The sequence below is a fragment of the Ipomoea nil genome, unplaced genomic scaffold (assembly GCF_001879475.1).
Source record: "Ipomoea nil cultivar Tokyo-kokei standard unplaced genomic scaffold, Asagao_1.1 scaffold2926, whole genome shotgun sequence".
Lineage (NCBI taxonomy): Eukaryota > Viridiplantae > Streptophyta > Magnoliopsida > Solanales > Convolvulaceae > Ipomoea > Ipomoea nil.
This window is the reverse complement of record NW_017619354.1, coordinates 3,220,151-3,241,329: the sequence shown is the minus strand read 5'-3', so window position 1 is coordinate 3,241,329 and position 21,179 is coordinate 3,220,151. Positions and strand designations below refer to the sequence as shown.

General features: G+C 29.4%; 2 protein-coding genes across 4 annotated transcripts; one reads left to right on the top strand and one right to left on the bottom strand.

Annotated features, from left to right (window-relative positions):
• Positions 1 to 4,127: 4,127 nt before the first annotated feature.
• Positions 4,128 to 12,890, bottom strand: LOC109162034 (protein DETOXIFICATION 24-like). 3 transcript variants are annotated; one of them, XR_002050997.1, is made up of 9 exons: positions 9,844 to 9,963; positions 6,267 to 6,519; positions 5,628 to 6,169; positions 5,265 to 5,351; positions 5,139 to 5,195; positions 4,824 to 5,062; positions 4,611 to 4,733; positions 4,437 to 4,527; positions 4,128 to 4,330 (listed from the first exon to the last, which is right to left on the bottom strand). XR_002050997.1 is itself a non-coding variant. In XM_019310677.1 (9 exons), the coding sequence occupies exons 2-9, from the start codon at positions 6,513 to 6,515 to the stop codon at positions 4,262 to 4,264; spliced, it is 1,449 nt and encodes a 482-aa protein (XP_019166222.1). In that variant the 5' UTR covers positions 6,516 to 6,519; positions 9,844 to 9,963; the 3' UTR covers positions 4,128 to 4,261. The 3 variants fall into 3 exon arrangements, 2 of the variants coding, with proteins under 2 accessions (XP_019166222.1, XP_019166224.1); XM_019310677.1 differs by having other exon boundaries at positions 4,437 to 4,523; positions 4,615 to 4,733; XM_019310679.1 differs by lacking the exons at positions 6,267 to 6,519; positions 9,844 to 9,963 and adding an exon at positions 12,880 to 12,890 and having other exon boundaries at positions 4,437 to 4,523; positions 4,615 to 4,733; positions 5,628 to 6,189.
• Positions 12,891 to 18,725: 5,835 nt separating this feature from the next.
• On the top strand, positions 18,726 to 20,663 carry LOC109162037. Its single transcript, XM_019310683.1, has 3 exons — positions 18,726 to 19,085; positions 19,170 to 19,256; positions 20,555 to 20,663. Exons 1-3 carry the CDS (start codon positions 18,892 to 18,894, stop codon positions 20,574 to 20,576), a joined length of 303 nt encoding a protein of 100 aa, XP_019166228.1. The 5' UTR covers positions 18,726 to 18,891; the 3' UTR covers positions 20,577 to 20,663.
• The last annotated feature ends 516 nt before the right edge of the window (positions 20,664 to 21,179 follow it).

Here is a 21,179-nt window from a genome sequence, read left to right as displayed (position 1 = left end):
ATGGATGATTTTTTTTTTTTTTAATTCATGTGTGTCATTTAGGTAATTTTGATACATTGATTATAAAATCAAGTAAATTGGAATTTAATTTGATATATTTTGAAGTCATATGGTACACCATGGTGTAATGTTATTGCAATTAATTAATTAATTAATTAATTAATTAATTAATAATAATAATAATAATAATAATAATAATAATAATAATAATAATAATAATAATAATAATAATAATAATACAGAATAACGGGTAAATTGCAATTAACATTAATCAAAATTAGGAGACCCAATTGCACCATTCACTCAATTTAGTGTTAGCTTTTTCCAAAAAAAAAAAAAAAAAAAAAAAAAAAAAGAACATCATTTTAATTTACTTAACATTATTAAAATATATTTTAAAAATGTCAAATGGCGCTCGATAACCAGGTAGTAAATGATTTTACTAATAAATTAGACGAATTGCACTGAATTGGTTCATTTAGGATCCAAATATACTTTTTAAAAAGTTTAGTTGCCCAATTGTATTATTATGTGCACTTTAACAGTCTATTTTTACATTATTATGATTACTTTATTTTAACATTATTATGGTTACTGCCTTAGTTATGACTACTCTTTTCTATTATAATAATATGGTTGTGCAGTAAGTGTTTTTCTTCATAATTAGTGTTATTATTATAGATCGTGGACTAATATTATGTTTTATTGTTTGCATTTAAACAAATTAGATAAATGACTAATAATATATTTATATGATATAAATCTCAGTACTTCGAATAACAATGTAGACTTTGTTGTTTCTGGATTAAATAGAAAAAGAAAAAAAAAAGTACCATTGAGGAGAAATAATATTTAATTTTTAATAATAAAAATAATATTTATATTTTGTTATACAATTGATTACAATTACGTGGGAATATGTCTGTAACATTATAACAAGAGCACTTGCATTGTATACAACGAAATAATTATAAGCTTACATATCAGTGGCCAGAAACCCGCAAATTATGCCGTGAACACAAGTCAAAACGACGTCGTTTTTAGGCACAAAAAAAAAAAAAAAATCGCGAATGTGGAGTTAACGGCGCGTTACTGATCAAATTATGAATTTTCTGTTATGAGATTATGAATTTTATGAAAATTCATAATCTCATAACAGAAAATTCATAATCGCATAACAGAAAATTCATAATCGCATAACAGAAAATTCATAATCTCACAACTGAAAATTCATAATCTCACAACTGAAAATTCATAATCTCATAACAGAAAATTCATAATCTTATAACAGAAAATTCATAATCTCATGGTTCCAAAGTGAATGTGTAGACATGGTTCCAAAGTGAATGTGCAGGCATGGATTCATAATTTATGAATGTCCGTGATTTCGGACGGGAATATGTAGGCATGGTTCCAAAGTGAATGTGCATGCATGAATTCATAATTTATGAATGTCCGAAACTCCGAAATTATGAATGTAATGAAAATTCATAATCTCATAACAAAAAATTCATAATCGCATAACAGAAAATTTATGATCTCATAACAGAAAATTCATAATCTCATAACAGAAAATTTATAATCTCATAGTAAATGTGTAGGCATGGTTCCAAAGTGAATGTGTAAGCAATCACGTAATTAAAAAAAAAAAAAAAAAAAAAAAAAAAAAAAAAAAAAAAAAGATAACGGTACACTAACACCGTTGGAACCGTGTTCACCATTCATGGTGAACACGGTTCCATGGCATAACGTCTGCCAGAAACCCATTAGGGTCATAAAGCCTTTAATTTAAAATCTTAATACTTGAATTGGTGGGGTGCGCCCGGCCTAGGCAGTAGTGCAACGCCCAGACGACGCTCGAAAGCCCAAGTAGCAAGCTACTTTATATGGGCTTTCTCCTTAAAAAAATTAAGTTAATATCGTGTGGACCATTGGCCCACGTATCAGATATTAAATTGATAAGAACAGATACTACACTTGATCTTAGCCAAAACGCCGAGAAAGGTATGACTTTAACGTTGCACGGCCCGCTTCTTTTATTTCGTCTCACAGACATACGCTTCCACAACAGAAGCGATGTGGGACAAATTGGCTACCTTCATTACTCATAACTCATAAGCAGTAGCTGGTGCACTATTATCATCTTTTCTCTTCGTTTTCTTCTACGATCTAATTTCTGTCAACCAGGTACAACAACGCTATAATTCCTATGGAATTTATTTCTAATGAATTGAATGCCTCTGCCATTAAACAGTACACCAGAAGGTTCTTTTTTGAGCTTCAGGTATAGGCATGAGCAGTGATCTTTCCCTCAGTGGAAGAACTTCCATGGGTGATTAAATGTCTTTGTTAGCCTAACAGAATGGATGATTTTTTTTTTTTTATTTAGGTGATTTGGATACATTGATTATAAAATTAAGTAATAAATTGAAGGTGTTTTTTTTTTTTTTTAAACTAAGTAAAATGGAGGTTAATTGGATATATTTTAAAGTCATATGATACACCCTGGTGTAATGTTATTGCAGTTATTATTATTATTATTATTATTATTATTATTATTATAATAGTGGAATAACCACTATTCTAGGTATTTCATGGGTAGGTATAACAAGTAATTAATGGGATAGTGGATGGTTAAGGGGTAGTGGGTGATTTATATGATCATGTATATATATAGCTACCTATGTAATTGTATAAGACACTGAAGAATATATTGAATTTGTCTTGAGACATTCTTTTTCTTATCTCTTTTATGGAGTTGGGTTGCCACTCGAAGCACATACAATCATGTCTCTTCTTCTCCCATTTTTTGAAGTTTAGCTCTTGACTCGAAAAAGAGCTTACAACATCAGGGTTGTATCATCATCTTGACATAAATGTGTGTTGCTTGTCATGACTCGAGGACCCAAATAAGCAAAAGAAAAAATGAACAAAAATCAACTTTAATTTAGAGTAAAGAAAGTGTCGCGCTGACAATCTCGTTTGTGACCACAAAGAATTACAACTTTAATAAATACAACAAAGTCTAATTTGAACATCTATAATAGGTAAAAATAATTTAGAAATCATGATTGAAAGTGCCAAGCATAAAACTATGGAAGTCACGACTAGAGTCAAGATGTGACTCTGAGTGCGACTCAACCTAATATTTTATGAGTAGGCACAATTTCAGTAGCTATAAAAAACCAATTAGTAGTTAAAACAATTATTTTCTAACTTCTCCCAACTTAGAATAGGATTACATTATGTTAGATTAGACTTTAATTCAATATTACAATTCAATTTAAACTTCACTTCAAGCTAAGAATATAACACTTTATATTGGACATACTACTATAATCACAATCTTATTTTGAAAAAAGAGGACTAAGTGAGGATTTGTAGGCTATATGGGGTTGTTTGGATAATGATTTATCAGTCAAAATTTGATTTGTTTGATCAAATCAAACAGCTAAATCAAATTTTTGGTAAACAACATTTTTGCTTGGTTAATTGATACCAATAAGACTAAAAATGAAAAAGTTACAAGTATATAATATGTTAATTATTACATGTACATAATTTGAATGTCATTTTAAATCATGGTACATAATGTAAGATGCATTCAATCTATGGTATAATTTGCCGAGAATTACTATTAGCCCAAGAGTAATATATAGGGTATAGAGTTCAGATAACTATGTTTTAAAGAAAGAGAGATTATAATTTCACAATTTTCTTCTCAAACAATTATACAGAATAACGGATAAATTGCAATTAACATTAATGAAATGGATTGACAAAATTGGGTTTCATTTTAAATTGAAACGTTTAAATTCTCAAACACTAAGAGAGTGCACAATATGAAAAAAAAAAAAAAAGATAAAGTGGAAACACTTTATGCAGTCAAACACAAATGACCAAATGTAACTAAAAAGACGGAGTATGAACTTTTGAAAAATAAATATTCGTGAAATGTGTAATATTTTTTAATTAAAATTTATTATTTTTTTTGAGTATATAAAAATGTATATTTTAACTAAAAAGTATTACATATACAATACTTACTCTCTGGTGAATGTAGAGGTTAAAGAATTTATCTACTAATGAAAAATTCTAGATAATATGATATTAAAAATATGAGAAAATTGATAAATAATACCAAATGAATTTAATATTGAACTAATAATTAACCTCAAATCTTTTATTTCCTTATTAAACGGTGAAGAAATTTGCATAAAGAGAACAAAAATTTTATAAATATTTTTTATTATCCTGAACCTCAAGCTAGTTGATTAGACTCATCAGACTTCAAGTAAAACTTCTGGAGGCGCTGTTTAGCCTTTGCCACCTGTTACATAATCACAAATTGTGTAATTCCCCATTCATGTTACAGATAAATGTACCCATTATATATGATACTGTAATAATTTTAAAATGTTTAGTTTAGGTAATACCTCGTTATCCCAATCTGTTTTCCATGTCATGTAGCACAAGGCAAGTGATTGCGTGACCACCCCACAAATCATTCCAAGCCATATACCCTACCAAACAATATCACAACTTTGAGACTTTTCTATGCACTACAGTATATATTATATATATGCATATATGAATGATCTTAGCAAGCAGTACCTGCACTTCAAGATTAGCTACATAGCCAAGCACAGCACCAATCGGTATTCCAATAAGATAATAGCAACACAGGTTTATAATTGCAACTGTGCTTTGTAAGCCTGCTCCAACTGCCACACCTGATTACACAAATTTTTAAGTACTTAGTAAAATATAATGGATTAAGAAGTTATCCAGAACAGATGAGATGATATGAGCAAAAAACTTGCCTGAGAGTACTGGATAAATGCTATTGAGCAATACAGAGAATGCGAGGAGCATAGAGAGGTCTGCCACGGCATCTGCAACCTCCTTTTCGTTGGTAAACAAGTATCCAATTTTGCTCCCAAATGCCAGGCACAAAACCCAGAAGAATAATCCAACTACAATTGAAGTAGATACGAGTACTTTGATAGAAAATCGCGTAGCTTTCGCATCCCCTCTTCCAAGTTCATTCGCGACACGTACACTGCACACCATGAAAGTATATAAACCTAACTGTACTATTGATGGTATGTAATAATAGTTAATGGTAACATGCATACCAAGCAGCGCCAAGGAAGCCTAGGCTAATCATGAACTCCCATCCATTAATGTTAAGGCTGTGGAATGAAATTTAGTGTTAGTTACTGGTGCAATAACATTCAAAAGGGGAGTTAGTTCATAATTACCAGATGGAGAAGGCTGATATGGCAACCTCTGCATTCTTCATATATCCAGCTAGTAGGACTAATACAGCATTGTACCATAGCTCCAAACTAGAAACCAATTCAGATATTATTATAAGTATAATTACAAGTAGGTAGCAGTGATGAATTCACTGCTGGAAATTATGAAATTTTCCAACCACCTGAAAGTGATCTTAAATCAAGTCAAAAGCCTTGTTACGACCACTTTTGGTATCTGAAAAAACCTTTGTCGCTATTTCCGACCACTTTTTTGCTTTTGACTTGATTTAAGATCACTTTCAGGTGGTCGGAAATTCCATAATTTGCAGCAGTGATTGAATAAAGAGAAGAGGACTTAGTACTTACCAAACCATAACTCCTGATGATATGGAGAGCTTGACAACAGGGAATATATCTTTGAAGGCATCCTTTGTAAATCCCCTCCATGTGTTTGGGCACCAGCCGCCAAATATGTACACAAACTCACCGATCACAACGGACCAGGAGGATATGGTGAGGGCAAGCATTGCACCCGGAACCCCAAACTCGAACTGGTAAACTAACAACCAAGAGAGTGGGATGTGGATGACGAATTGCGCGACAGATAGCCACGCGATGATCATGTTCTTTTGTTGTGCTTGGAGATACATTTGGATGGTCAAGCTAAACACGAAGTTGTAGATGAAGGGAATGAACCAATAAGAAACATATCCAGCAGCGCCTGCAATAGAGTCTGCCTGTCCAAGAAGTTTGAAGATTGGGGTGGCAAAGATGAAAAAGGGGAGCAGGATTGTCAATGTCACCAAATCAACAATCCATGATCTTTGCAAGTAAATCCCCATCATATGATACTGCCCGGCTCCATATGCTTGCCCACATAGAGTTTCTGTTGCACTCGACATTCCTAACTGCAATTAATTAATTAAAACTCATCACAGATCAGATCAGATGGATATGGGTACAGAATTGAAATATAATGCATATGCATGCATGCAGTATAGTTACCAATATTCCATTCACAAATCGGACGGTGAGAGTTTGAACAAGAGCATAACCGGCGAGATCAAGTTCACCGATGTGGCCAATGAATGACTGTGTGACTACTATGCTTCCAAATGAAGCCACCCGTGAGAGTACACCTGGCAATGCAACTCTCCATATCTTCCTTGATTCATCGTATACCCTAACTTTCAGATCATCATTTGTCTTATCTACTTCAGAACTAAGCAGCCTTTCACTTATGCCATTATCCATAGCTCTATATTACACAACAGCATTTAATAATTAGCAAGAAGTAAAACAAACATTTATTTGTGTATATTTATTTACAAATTTATTCATGTGTATACGACTTATTTTGAGGCATCAAAGTAAAATAGTTTTCTAATTATAAAGATTATCATTAACTAAACAAGTTAATACGGAGTATTAAATATCTTTAGTTTTAGCTAAATCCAAATTGAGCACATTTTTTATTGTGGATAATTCTACAAGGATAAAAAAATTATGCAGGTTATGAAAATTTTTTGTCCTTATAAGTTATATAACATAATGCTTTCAATAATATGTAGAAGTAATAGTTTAAGGGGTAATATAATAACCTAAGCTAATGTAATCAAACATTCCATAATTAAATGCTTTCCAGTTTCCAAGCTTTTTAAAGATAAATTGGTTTATAGGCAAGGGCAAAAAAATAAATTATTAAAAGTATATGTAGTCAAGTGCAGACTGCATAGCAATGTTAACTCCACTTGCATGGACAACTCAGTTAGTCACAAAGGAAAAGTTTAAAAAGAATGACTAGAGTTTTGCCATCTGTAGTGTAGAGCAACCTCTCAAAATGAGGGAGTCCTTGTGGCGCAGTAAGCAAGGTCTAGCATATGTGTTAGTTACATAGATTTACATCATCCCAGATACTCTAAAAACTCTAAAGAGTTCTATTACATGTACTCCCAAATCTTACTCTCTTAATTTTTATTCCCTTATGTGACGGATACCGATAAACTATTCTTCCATGTAAGTCCAATACAAATATCTACCTCAAAATTTTATGTGTGTGAGTAAACATTAGGAATATAAACAGAAATACACATAGTACTTTCCCATTATAATAAGTTAACAATGTCATAGATAATTACATAGATCAGGTTTATACAAGAATACAATATAATATTAGTAAAAGCCCAGATTTTTCAACGATTGGTTAAATGGGGAAAACATATATATTAGGGAAAATAACACTTTTTCCTTTTAAATTATATACTTATAGTACCTTTTTTTTGCCTGAATTGTTCAAATGGCTGTTATTCCCTCTGAAATATTAAATGAACATATTTACCCTCCTTAAAATAAATATTTTATATACTTTTATTCTCCAACAAATTATGACTATAATTTGGTTCAAACCAAACAGACACTATAGCAACCAAACCGAAATATTCCAATTACAATTTAGAATCGAAATCCAATATTTAGAGTTTATTAAAATCGCGAACCAGAACGGTCAAATCATGTTCTGAACTGAAAAAATAAAATACATTTATTGTTGAATTTAGATTATTTTAAAATAAAAAATAAAATTTTAAAATAAAGATGGTTCAAAATCGCCAACCGAATCCGGAACCGTCGGTTCACTGTTCAGGATCTAATTTTTTTAATTCATAATTTTAATAAATTGAAATCCAAATATTGGGTTCTAAATCTGAATCATAATCATAAATTTTTAATTCCATTGTTATAATGTCAGGTTCAGTTCGAACCGAACCGTGGTCATCCCTACGTATACGTAATAATTTGTTGGAGAAATAAAATAAATAAAATATTTACTTTAAGGGTAGAAATGTCAATTTATTAATATATCAAGGAGAAAAATTATCACTTTTATAATAATTGAAAATGCTAATATGTTTACCTACATAATTTAGAGAGGAAAAGTGCTAATGTCATTTTTCCTGTATATATTATAACTTCTTTTCAATTAGTGCGCACTAATTTGGTTTGAACATTTATCTTGAATAATTGCGACAACACTTTACGTTTTCCTATGGTCTTTCAATCACCACCAACCGCCATTACAAACGTTAGCCACACAGATACAGATGTAACATTATTACAGTAATTAATTATTCTGACAATTTGATGGCCGGCGGGATCATGCTATGCACAAAAGGTGTAGCTTGAAACCATTATCGACACGGAATAAAAAATATATGGCTGCCAATACACCCAACAAATTAAATGCCATAAAGTGCAATAACCAAAACAATAAAAGCTGGTCTGGATGCCCAATGTGGTGAATGTGGTCATGTTATTCCCACGTCCACGATTCATCATGATACAGTTGTCAAAATTATATGAAATAGTAATACTTACCAATAAAAACGAATCTTATTTTTGTGATAGTAATAATAATAATAATGGTATAAAAGGGCAAGGAGTAATTCTAAATAGTAAATAGCTAGCAAGTGGCAAGTAACACAATTATGGCTAGACGTGACACCTTTTTATTTACTACTCCAACGAAATTGACCGTTAAATAATAAAACAATCATTATTATGTGAACTATAAATATAAAGTACTAAAAAGATATATTATTTGAGTATTAAAAATATATTATTTTATATAATATATATTTTATACACAAATAATACACTTTTTATGATTCACACAGTACAATACAGATCATGGTCCATATAATAATTTGTAGTAATAAAATATGTAGGCTAAAAAGAAATTATCTTGCATGTGGAGCAATAACCATTTTCCAATACAAAAATAGTTTGAATGGATCATGCAAGCGTATAAAATCTCGACCATAGATTCTGGTCCATTCTGCATACTTCCAAGATTCACTCTTCTTAAAAAGGTCGAGTCTACGAGTCTACAACGTAGTACTCCGTCGTATTTTTATTTCCCACGAATAATTCTATGCCACGTGTCCTGTAGAGTGCTTCTTAATTACTGTAATAATTTATGTTTTTTTGCCCAAAAACAAAAAAAGAAAGATAACAAAAATTAGGCATGTCTACAAAAGATGCCGAGTGCCAGGTCACTGCCAAATTTCTTCAATCCCACTTGAAAAAGGTGACTATTTGTCTATTTTTGTTAATAATTTTATTTTGTTATTTTTAGATACACACAAGCAAAGGGATGACTCACTGACTTCTCCTTCTCAGGGATAGTTTTCTACTCTTCTGCGCTCATAATTTTTATAATTTAACACAAAGATGGTGAGGACTCTAAAATTCAACGGCAGAAGATTAAAAAAAGGAAAAAAAGAAATCGAGATTCCGATATGATATAGAAGAAGAACAAGATCCAAGTTTAACGCTCCACACCGCCGAACCAATCTTTTGTTGTCGCATACTATGTGGAGTTTATGTTACCACCGTTGCAGAAAGCAAATCGGAGAATTCGTAAATAAGAGCAAGAAGGATTATTTAGCATATATTATATGCAGATATAGTATAATAGGCATCTTCATGGAGCTGAGGGAAAGTATAAATTAAAGCATATATAATTGCACTAACATGCATAGACAAACAAACACCGTGCTCGGTACGAGGTATGTAATAGACTTACGTGAATTGAGAGAGGCCGATTTATGGCCGGCCGGAATTTCTGCTCTTCTTCGTCTGAAGCTCCTCCGAGCAGCGAGACTGAGAGAGAGAAGGAGACGAGATGAAATGATCTCATAATATGGTTCAACCACTCCTATTTATGGTGGACTTTCTTCATCGGTTTATCATTTTTAAATTAGAAAGCTTACTAAAGGAAGAAGACTAAATAATTAATATATTATCAACTATACTATATAGTGTAATAACACGCTTTTTTTTTTATCATCATAAATGGTGTTTATAAAATCGAACTCAATAACAAATCTAGATTAAAGTTTAAAATAGATATTACATCGTAAATAATTATGAATATTTTTAAACAATAATTATATATCTTATTTTATGTCATTTCTGATTAGATACAATCGTATACATATGTATACTGACGGTTATTTAATGAAATGGGTTTCTGAGTTATGGAGTTCATATTATTCTTTTTCCCTTTTCCCTTGTATGTATTATGTATCGTCTTATAAGATTTACACTCAACTACCTATAATTTATAACAATTCTTTTATATAGTATAATAATATTTTACCTAATACGACTTCGTACTTGCAAGTTGCAACATTATACAGTTCCCTTCGTGAAATAAAATAATTTGCGGCTATAGGTTGGTCGTGCCATTTATGTCAGTACACGGACAACACTGGTTGATGGATTGTACTATGAGGAGTTTATTATTTCATTTATTTTTTTTCCTTAAATTCGTCACGTAGTATTCAGTCCTCTTCCTGCTGGTTTTTTTTTTTTTAATTTTTTTTTAATTTTTTATAATAATATTTATTTCCTTCTTCTTCTTTTTTTTTTTTTTTTTTTTTTTTAGTAAATAGGAAGGACATTAATATATGGAACATTTCAAAAATAATAATTTATTTATTTCCCTGTTATCTCTTACGGAACATTAAATATATGGAGTATTTCAAAAATAATAATTTTTTATATGGTGTTTCCCAATATGTTTTGAAATTCATATACCTAAAATTAATATTTTAAAATATAGAGTTAATTCAAAGAATAATCTCTTAGTTGTTGATATTTATTAATTTTTATTCTCAATTTAAATTTAATCATAAGTAGCTCATTGACTATTAATTTTGTTACATATTTAGTCATCTAGTTAATTTTTTAGTTAGTAAGCGTTAAATTTAATGGTAAAAATGTAAAAATTAATCTGTAATTGAGATGGATGAATTAGGTTCATAAAGTTCACACATTAGGTTCATCATAAGTTGGAATGTGAAGACCAATTTGATCCATAAGCCAATTTGGATCAGGCTAATGATAAGTCTCTACCCCAATTTTGAGACGATTATATATTTTGTTTAACACCATTAAATATGTAAATATAGATAAGCGATTCTACTAGTTAATTTTTACATATTTACCCTCAAATTTGATACATATTAAATGAATATTTAATCGGATGACATATGGAACAAAATTAATAGTCAAGTGACCAAATTAAATGTTGTCAAACTGAAAGTCAATGATACAAATTCATAAATATCAGTAGTCAATGGATCATTTCTAAAATTAACTATAAAATATATTATACAATGGCAAAAACTTTTGTGACACCGTCTCACGGATCTTTGTCTGTGAGACGGGTCATGTCAAGATTAAGTGTAATACTTATACTAGCAAATGTAATACTAAATCATGAATAAAATGTTTATTACTTATATGAGAAAATGTAATACTTTTGAGGACAAATGTAATACTTTTACATTTTTATATAAAATTATTACATTTTTCTAAGTGCAACATTACTTACAAGCAAAAATATAATGCTTACATCAAAATATAAAGGTATTACATTTGTTATCAAAAGTATTATGTTTTCCTTTATAAGTAACTAACATTTTACTCCTGATTTAGTATTACATTTGCTAGTATAAATATTACATTTGCATAGTAACTCGATTCGACCCGATCCGTCTAACAGATAAAGATCCGTGAGAAAGTTTCACACAAGTGTGATCGTTATACTATTGTTAATTCATAATATTTCCAAACGATAAATTATTTATTTTCTAATAACAGCAATATAATTAAAATAGTACATTTTAGCGAGCACCATAATAATGCATTAAGTCACAATCATCTTATGTAACCTATTAAATATAGTTAATAAGGCATAGTTGTGCATTAAGTCACAATCATCTTATGTAACCTATTAAATATAGTTAATAAGGCATAGTTACTTTTTAATGATTTGGTCGAGTGGTATAAACACGTAACTTTAAAATAAAAAATTACAAATTCACTTCTTATTTCTCTCAAATTTATCCTAAAATATGATGTAGTGATATTTATTTATTTTTTTACATCGAATAAGAGGGTCTATACCTCGAGAGGGAAACTAGTTCCTGTCACTATGAATCAAAGTTGCACGAAGGCAATCATTATTAATACTTTCTTCCAAACTCAGGGGACACCAATTTAGCTCATTTCATTCCTCGTTTAAGTTCACGCCCAAGTCTGCAAGGGTGATGTAGTGGTACTTTAAAAAGAGAGATTGATAAATTTATAAGTCATTTAACAATTTAAAAGGGGAAAAGTTATTGACTTATTTAGTGTGTTTTGATTTACAAAGTTGGAGATTGGAAGGGAAAGCGCCAACATCTTTATGTATGATTTGGAGAGTACTATACAATAGTGGGGTTATTCTGTTCATACCTTTAAAAACTAGTTATGAGTTGTTACCATTAAAAAAAATAATAATAACAATAACAACAAAAATTTACAATTTTAAAATAAATGGTCGAGTTATTGTTATACATACAAATTACAAGTTCAAATCTTGTCAATATCTTTTGAATTCATTATACATGATTTTTTTTAGTCTGATTTATATGTCTTATATGATTTGTAAGCTATTTTGATAAAAACTAAAATAAAATTAGAGTGGTGTGGTGTGGTTTGTACTTGCAAATGGATATTTATTGCGATGTGAGTGTGGGGACCCTTTTCATTTATTTTATCTGTCAATCACCCAAAAGGAGAGGCATAATTTTTGGGTGGGTGGAAATGTGACACATTGCTACTTAATTTTATTTGGATTTTATAAACAACAGAATATTCTTCTTCATACACTGATACAAGTTTTTAAAAAGTAATGCAAATTTTCACTCTCAATCTTTTCATTACCAAAAAGACTTATATAGAATCTACAAAAACCAGCTTTATACTTTATAAAAATATGTAATACAAATTAATAGAGGATACAGTGATACACTAATAAATTTCCTACAATATTTCTCTTTATCATATTGACTTGGAAACTTTTGAAATTGTTTAATTTTTTAAAAGAGATTTGAGTGTTGTGACATGATAAACTTTAAATAGTTTAATAGTTATATTAAAATTGAATTTTAATATAACTATTTTTGTCTAGTAGCATTCAAAAAAATAGTTATATTAAAATTGAATTTAAATGGAAAAAAAGTATTTATAAACTAGTTTGAATCAAGTTAGTGAGAATTAATAATAAAATTAATAAAACTATAAATAATAACAAATGATACTACACATACTCTCATTTTCTATTCTATTTTTTAAATAATATTTGCTATTATGTTATTTTTAATTGATTAAAACAAAAAGGGATCATCGTTTTATTTCTCATTGTTCTTCACTAAATAAAATTTGAGCACACAACATGAGTTACTCAATAAGAGTACATCTATTATCAGGGACAACCTAACCAAATTGGTCCAACAGTTAACTTGGTAATCATAAAATTTTAATTTTACTTTGCATTAAAATTGTATATTGGTATATTCTTAGTTTGAGGTGATTAATTATGTGTAATTAGACTAATTTAAATAGTGATTTACCTTCTTATCATCATTTGTTGACAAATATCACAAGATGAATTTTATTTAATACACCCTTCAAGTAACGGTTACTTGTTTTTTGGTAAATAAAAGTTTACATCTAATATGAAAAGGGGTTAGGTAAAGTTTACGGTAGAGAGACGACCACACATGCATGGTATAGTAACGTTGATTGGTTGGTGGAGTGTGAGGCCAGGTTGACCGCAGGTACTTGGGTGGGTTTTTTGTTTTTTGTTTTTTTTTTTGTTTTTGTTTTTTGTTTTTTGTTTTTTTTATTTTTGTTTTGTTTTTTTGTTTTTTGTTTTTTTTGTTTTGTTTTTTTTTTTGTTTTTTTTTTTGGGTTTTTAATCATGAAGTGTTACGTGTCTTTCTTCTTTCGTCTTATGGTCCTAGTACTGTCGATTGATCATTGCTTACCCTAAGAGGCACAAGAACTAACTTAGGGGGAATCTCTACTTGTGAAAATTGAACTTAAATTATTCTAAGATTCTTTCTCACAAAGAGAGTTTATTTGATACTCGAACTACCCGTTAGGTTTGGGTGGTTGGTTTATCCTTCTTTTAAGTCGGGAGATGACGAAATGTTGACTGAAGGATTTAAGCAATTTATTTATAAATATAAAAGTTCATTTTAACCCCACAATTATATGCATGTCATCATTCATCAATATATCATTTTATTTTTTTTCGTACAACTTTATTAACATTATCGTCTATCAATTTTTGTTGTTTATTATTCATTTATATATAAGTTTTCAACCAAAAAAATCAATCTAATGTTATGAAATTAATGAATTGTCCCAAAATGCAATGAAAATTATTACAAATATAACTAAATATAATATAACAATATTAGTAAAAGCATGAGATTAAATAAAAATGCAATATGTGAATTGAATGAATGCATTACAACTGCGTACTCTAACTTCATCAAATATCTCTGTCAGTCCTACAGGTATGCTAAAGTAGTTGTGGTGCATTCATTAATGTTTTCACCTAAGACATAGTTCTTATTGAAACGGGACTATTATACATAAAAAGTGTAGTGAGTTTTTATTACAAATGATTAACAGAACAAATTACATTGTAACCACTAACCTCTAATATTAGTTTTATCTCTCTCTCTCTCTCTAACACACTTTAAATATATTTTTTAATTTCATCATCTCATTATAATGAACTATCTAAGTAAAGTAATCTAAAATTTTAATTTGTACATCATCGTATTTACATTAATTAGTTTAAAAATATTTAGAGTTGATCTAATTGAAATAAAAAGTATTTATAAATATGTTAATAGAGTTGGTTTACAATTTATTCCAAACATTTTATATTTTATTATAAATATTCTTTTATCACGTTTTGAAATTTTATTTTTCATCCCCGGTGATTAAAATTTTTGACTTTATCCCTGACTATATGTTTTATATATAAGTGATATAAAGAGAGTAAAAATTAGTATTCAATATTTATGTGATGGAACATATGATTAATTACATCAATTTTTTTTTATCAAAGTTATATAGTATCTAGCAGACACACATGGCTTCTATCACACATTATAATCGTAGGTTTATGAAGATCTTATGGGGTATAATATTATAAATGAGATATTGATCTTTTTATAATAATATATTTAATATAAGTTTTTAAAATATAAAATTTACACTCATGCAAATAAGTTATATGAGATAGTGCTCGTTTTATTTTGATTAATAAGTCAATAACTCATTATTGTATGTGGAATTTAAACATGAGAAAAGTGAATTGGGTCATCTAAATCATGAGCAGGTCCATTTCAGTCTATGTTTGTGATGATAGTATGTTCATCATTCATTTTCCAACAGCCTGGAATTGGACGATCCAAGCTAAGAAAAGCGCATTAATTATTGTCAAACTTTTTCTTCTTCACTATATATAATTGTAGCTTCTGTAATGCCAATTAAGTAGACACTGTGTCAAATATATATTAAAACCATAACTTTTTTGAATAATTAAGAATGTATATTTCAACAACTGGTAAAAAGTTAGCGATTAAAACGACTAGTAAGGAATCATTGAGGACTAAAAATGCAATTTTTTTTTTAATGAGGCTTAGTGTAAACTTTTAAGTCGACTTTATTAACTTAAGGCGTGTATTCAATTTTGACTTTTAGGGGGAGTTTGGTTGGATGGAAAACATTTTCCATGGAAAATGTTTTCCTAAAAGTGAAGGAAAATGATGTTTTATGTTGTTTGATTGGATGAAAAATATTTTTCATTGGAAAAAGTTGTCCTTAAAGAGGAAAATCAATTCCTAGCTCATCCTAGGTATTTTGTTTTTCATGGAAAAAGTTTTTCATGGAAAACTAATATGACAAACTTACCCTCACCATTCTTTATTAATTACTCTTATTGTTATTATATTATTATTATTGTTGTGTAGGGTTATACTTGTCATTATACTCATTATTCCTTACCATTCCAAACTCAATCAAATAATGGAATTCATATTCCGGTAATTTCTTTTCCACCAACCAAACAATGGAATCTATTTTTTCTTGGAATTTATTTTCCATGGAATTTCAATTCCATTTACCTTCAAATATTTTCTAGCGAACCAAGCGAGTTGTCATAGATTTTTAAAGACTTTTATGAACTTTACAGGGCGTTTGGTTGGAGGGATTTTAAATTCCCTTCCCACTTAATTCCCACCTAATTCCAAAGGCCATTAAATTCCGTAGTTTGGTTGGAGGGAATTGCAATTCCCCCATTTTCATGGAATTAAAATCCCATGTCCCCCCTGGTATTTTAATTCCTGAGAAAAAAAGATAGTAATGAGTCAAAATTACCCCTTCATTTTTTAACCTAAAATTAATGTCTAACAACAATAATGGACATTTTTTACTTTATACTACTTATTCCCTTTCAATTCCCATGTATACCAAACATTGGAATTGAAATTCCCAGTAATTCTATTCCTGTCAACAAAACACTGGAATTTAAATTCCCACTTTATTCCCAGTAATTCAACTCCCATGGAATTACAATTCCTTTCCCACGTAATTCCCCCTCTCCAACCAAACGCCCTGTTAGGGTGCAATGTTTAGTAGGATGGGAATTGCAATTCCATTCCTACCAAACTTCATGGAATTGCAATTCCATGATTTGGTTGGAGGGATTTGTAATTCCGTGTGGAATTACAAATCCCTCCAACTATAGAATTGCGTCCTCCCTAGGAATTGTAATTCCACAAAGTGTGGAATTGTAATTTAGTGTTGAATTACCATTTTATCATCATCATCATCATTATTATTATTATTATACATGACATTTTAGTCTTTTTTCACGTTTCCCTTTCAAGTCCTAATCATTCTATTCCTTCATATAAAAAATGTAATTTAAATTCTCACTTTCTATTTTTCACGCGAAATTACAATTCATTTCTCCCTAGTTCCCTCCTTTCAACCAAACGCCCTGTAAAAGTTTGGAGGTTTCAATTCGAACTTTTAGAGAGTCTTTAAGAATCATGAGGTATTCAGTCAATATTTTTAAAGGATTTTAAAAAATCGGGTGATATTCCATTAAGATTTTAAAAGTCATGCAATATTCAAAAAGTTATGAACTTTTGTAGACTTTTTAATTTTAGACTTTTGTAGACTATTTTTTTTTCCAACTATAAATAGTTGAAATCCAATCATCAATTTCAATATTTTAAATTTTTTATTTCTACCAACTCTGAATGTTTTTCTCTATATTTAAACTCTATTTTGTATTCATTTTTTTGGTAAGACCTTTCATATTTAAACTTTATAAACCTTATACCTAATTTAATAAATTATTTTTTCTTCATATCATACTCTACCATTTTTTTTTTTCTCACCTAAACTTTACAATTTTACTCAAAAAATTCTAAATAATATTATTTCCTATATATTATTAATATATATATTTTAATTTATGCAACTAGTAATTATATTTTTAAATATTTTATTTGAACAATTATGTTACTATAAATTTTAGTATTTAATATTATCATGAATCATGAATTTCTTATAGTAGTTTTTGTATGCTTAAGAATACTATATAAGTAATTAGCATATAACTCTCATCATACAATTGATAAAAATATTAATGTTGAGAATGTTGGTGTGAGTGAAAAACTATATAATAATAAGAATTTTATGATATATATTGTAATATGTTTTGTAAGGAAATTATAAATGTTACGAATCGAAATCATTGAAAGCTTGTAAATGTATTGAATTTAGAATTTCAATGACTTTTGTATATTTTTTAAAATAAAAAAAAAGTTAATAAAAATTTATGAATATTATTTATATAGACTTTTATAGAGCCTACAAAGTTCTAAAAAAAAAAAATTGGACGCTTCTATGAAAGTGAATAAAAATTTATTAAAATATATCATTTTAAAAGTTTACAAAAGTGATAATTGAAATTCATTTCGCAACTTAACCTTCTCCAGTTAACTATATTAAAATAAGCAATTTAAATTTAAGCATTTGTGCCATTATTGGATTGTACCAATACTGTTTCATTATTCACAATTGAATCAATAATCCAACAATGTCAAATTGGACTTTAAAAAAATTAAATCAAATTAGAGAAATATACAATTTTTAATCGCTCAATTATTTATTGTTAACTATTTTAGTTCATAATTTTTTACAATTGTAATATAGGGAGTACTTTTTTAACTTTTCAAAAAAAAAAGTACAGTTTTAATATTTAGAGAGTGTTTGGTTTAAATTATACAACATAACCGAGGGAATGTGAGAATATACTGAAAATATTTATTTTAATATGGTATTTAATAGGGATTTTTGGTGTTTTGATATAAAATAGGCTGAAAATTACCTCAGAAAAAAGTCGTGGGAAATAAATTGTTTTTGAAAAAACAATTAACTATTAGCGACCCTTTATTCTAAAAAGTCTAAAAAGGGTCGCCAAAAATCTTTCGAATTTCTTTGTTAAAACTTAATTAAAACCCAAACGGTCGCTTTTAATCTACTCGATTTCCATAATATCCCAGATTTCCGATAGGGTAAGATCTATTTTTCGAACATCATTATTTACAAAATTTCCAAATTGTAATTAAGCAATTGCCTCGCCGTTTTCTTCTTCTCCAAACAAGCCCTAGATCCCACCGCCTAGATCCCACCATTCCCCATGGCCTCCACTCCATCTCTGTCGCCTTCGCTGACTATGCTACTCTCCCTTTCCTCTCGCCATTTCCGGCGGCCAAGCCCTCTCCGTCGCCAGATCGGGGGTTTGGTTCGTTGTCCCGGTGAAGAACGGGTGGTAATCACCCGGGACTTCGGCGACCTTTGCTGGTTTTCTCGGCGATCTTCCGGCAGTTGCATGTAAGATTGTTCGCCCTATCTACCATTTCTCTCTTGGTTTTTATTGTTTGATATCTTTCTACTCCAGGGTTTTTGTTGGTACAGAATAAGAAGACCTTGTCCGAGGTTTTCGCCGAGTTTATCAGGTCGCGGCGGTGATTCCCGTACGATTTTCTGGCCGAGCGACTTGTGGTTCGGAATCAATAGATTTCTTCTCGTTTCGTGACTTTGGTCAGAGCGGAGGATCTACCTTACTTCGTTGAGGTTAGATTTACTACGGGCGATTTGGTTGATTTTACCAGTTTCTTGAATTCATTGTTTTTTTTTTTTTCCTAGAGTTGTTCATACTCTTGGTGGCAATTTTGGACTTCTTAAACATGGGTTATTATTATAATTATAATTATAATTATAATTAATCATAATTAATAATAATAATAATAATAATAATATTAATTAATAATAATAATAATAATAATAATAATAATAATTATTATTATTATTATTATTATTATATATTATATATTATATATTGTAATGATGATGCTAAATATTATAGTTGTATTTTAAAAATTTTCATTCGAATTTTGATTAATTTGTGTTTATTTTTGAAAGTATATTTTAATATGTAAAAAAATATAAACAAGGTGCAGGCATACAAAAAATATAAACAATATTAACAAAACATGTTGGTTCAAAATGAGAATTCTCCACTATTGTTCAGTATCTATTGTGTTTTCCAGTTTGTGCAATAATGTCAATTAGTAGGCTTACAAGCAACAGTTTTCATTTTAAAATAGTATATTGGAGGCCACCCATATAACAACCCATGTGTCGCCAAGCATGAATGGTGGATGAAGGAGTGTTCTTATTAGTTTTAAAAATAATTTTCAAGTATTCTTTTTAGTTTGAAAAATGATTTTCTAGTGTTATTTTTATTTTTAAAAATGATTTTCAAGTGTTCTTTTTAGTATTAAAAATGATTTTCATGTGTTTTTTTTAGTTTTTAAAATGATTTTCAAGTGTTCTTATTAGTTTTTAAAATGATTTTCAAGTGTTATGTTTAGTTTTTAAAATGATTTTCAAGTGTTATGTTTTTTAAAATGATTTTCAAGTATTCTTTTTGGCTTTTAAAACAATTTTCAAGTGTTTCTTTTTAGTTCTTAAAATGATTTTCAAGTTTTCTCTTTAGTTTTTAAAATAATTTTAAAGTCTTCTCTTTTAGTTTTTAAAATGATTTTCTAGTGTTTTTCTTAGTTTTAAAAGTGATTTTCAAGTGTTCTTTTTAGTTTTAAAAATTATTTTCAAGTGCTTTGTTTGGTTTTGAAAATTATTTTCAAGTGTTTCTAGTCTTCATGCAGTCACCTGAATCCATGCGTTCCATTTTTTGAAACCCTGCATTGAGTGCTAAGAACATCATTCTTGGACTGGTATATTGAATTTATTTTGTAACATTCTGGAATCTGGCTAATTTTTTCTTGATCATTTCTCAGGATGAGCGCTGCTCAAAGTTGAAAATTTATCCAATCTTGCAGAAGGTATGCTCCTGCTTGTTTTGAATCTGTAAATTCTGCATTCTGCTCTACCTCCTACACGCTCTAACTGTTCATCCAGTGAAATATTTACTTAAGTAATACTGGTATATTCATGTATTCAGCATGTAAGTGGAGCACAAGAATCATCTTGGTTGCCGCCATAATATGCATTTTCACTTTTCAGATCTATCTAGAGAGAATTCCGAGAAAACTTGAAGTTGATGCTTTTGCTGAAGAACTAAAACCATACCATGTTTTCTTTTATTTGGTTTAAGTACTGTTAATATTTATATGATTTCAAGTGCCTAAAATCTAATTCTTAACCTAATTGTTACACCAGCAAGCACTTCTGCCAACTTTACTGTTCTGGATCGTGCCATGATTGAGCGTAACCTACTGAGTGCTAGCAAACTTTATACAAATATAAGGTAAGAGGCAAAGGGATAATACTATTTTCTTTCATACCATTGTTTTATAGATTTCCCCTTTGTTGTTTCCAATTTCCCTATTATTGCTTTGTTACTGCTCATTGGATGTTGCTAATAACTTTGTCCTTGTTCATCTATTGGGCAGCTTTGATGAG

Excerpts from the sequence above, each read along its gene's own strand:
- LOC109162034 (XM_019310677.1), bottom strand. The coding sequence starts at position 6,515 with ATGGATAATGGCATAAGTGAAAGGCTGCTTAGTTCTGAAGTAGATAAG. Across the intron at positions 5,196-5,264 it reads ATATCAGCCTTCTCCATCTG|CCTTAACATTAATGGATGGG; the intron begins GTAATTATGAAC and ends TTCATTCCACAG. Across the intron at positions 4,734-4,823 it reads CATTTATCCAGTACTCTCAG|GTGTGGCAGTTGGAGCAGGC; the intron begins GCAAGTTTTTTG and ends TTGTGTAATCAG.
- LOC109162037 (XM_019310683.1), top strand. The coding sequence starts at position 18,892 with ATGGCCTCCACTCCATCTCTGTCGCCTTCGCTGACTATGCTACTCTCC. Across the intron at positions 19,086-19,169 it reads CGATCTTCCGGCAGTTGCAT|AATAAGAAGACCTTGTCCGA; the intron begins GTAAGATTGTTC and ends TTGTTGGTACAG. Across the intron at positions 19,257-20,554 it reads TTCTGGCCGAGCGACTTGTG|GATGAGCGCTGCTCAAAGTT; the intron begins GTTCGGAATCAA and ends ATCATTTCTCAG.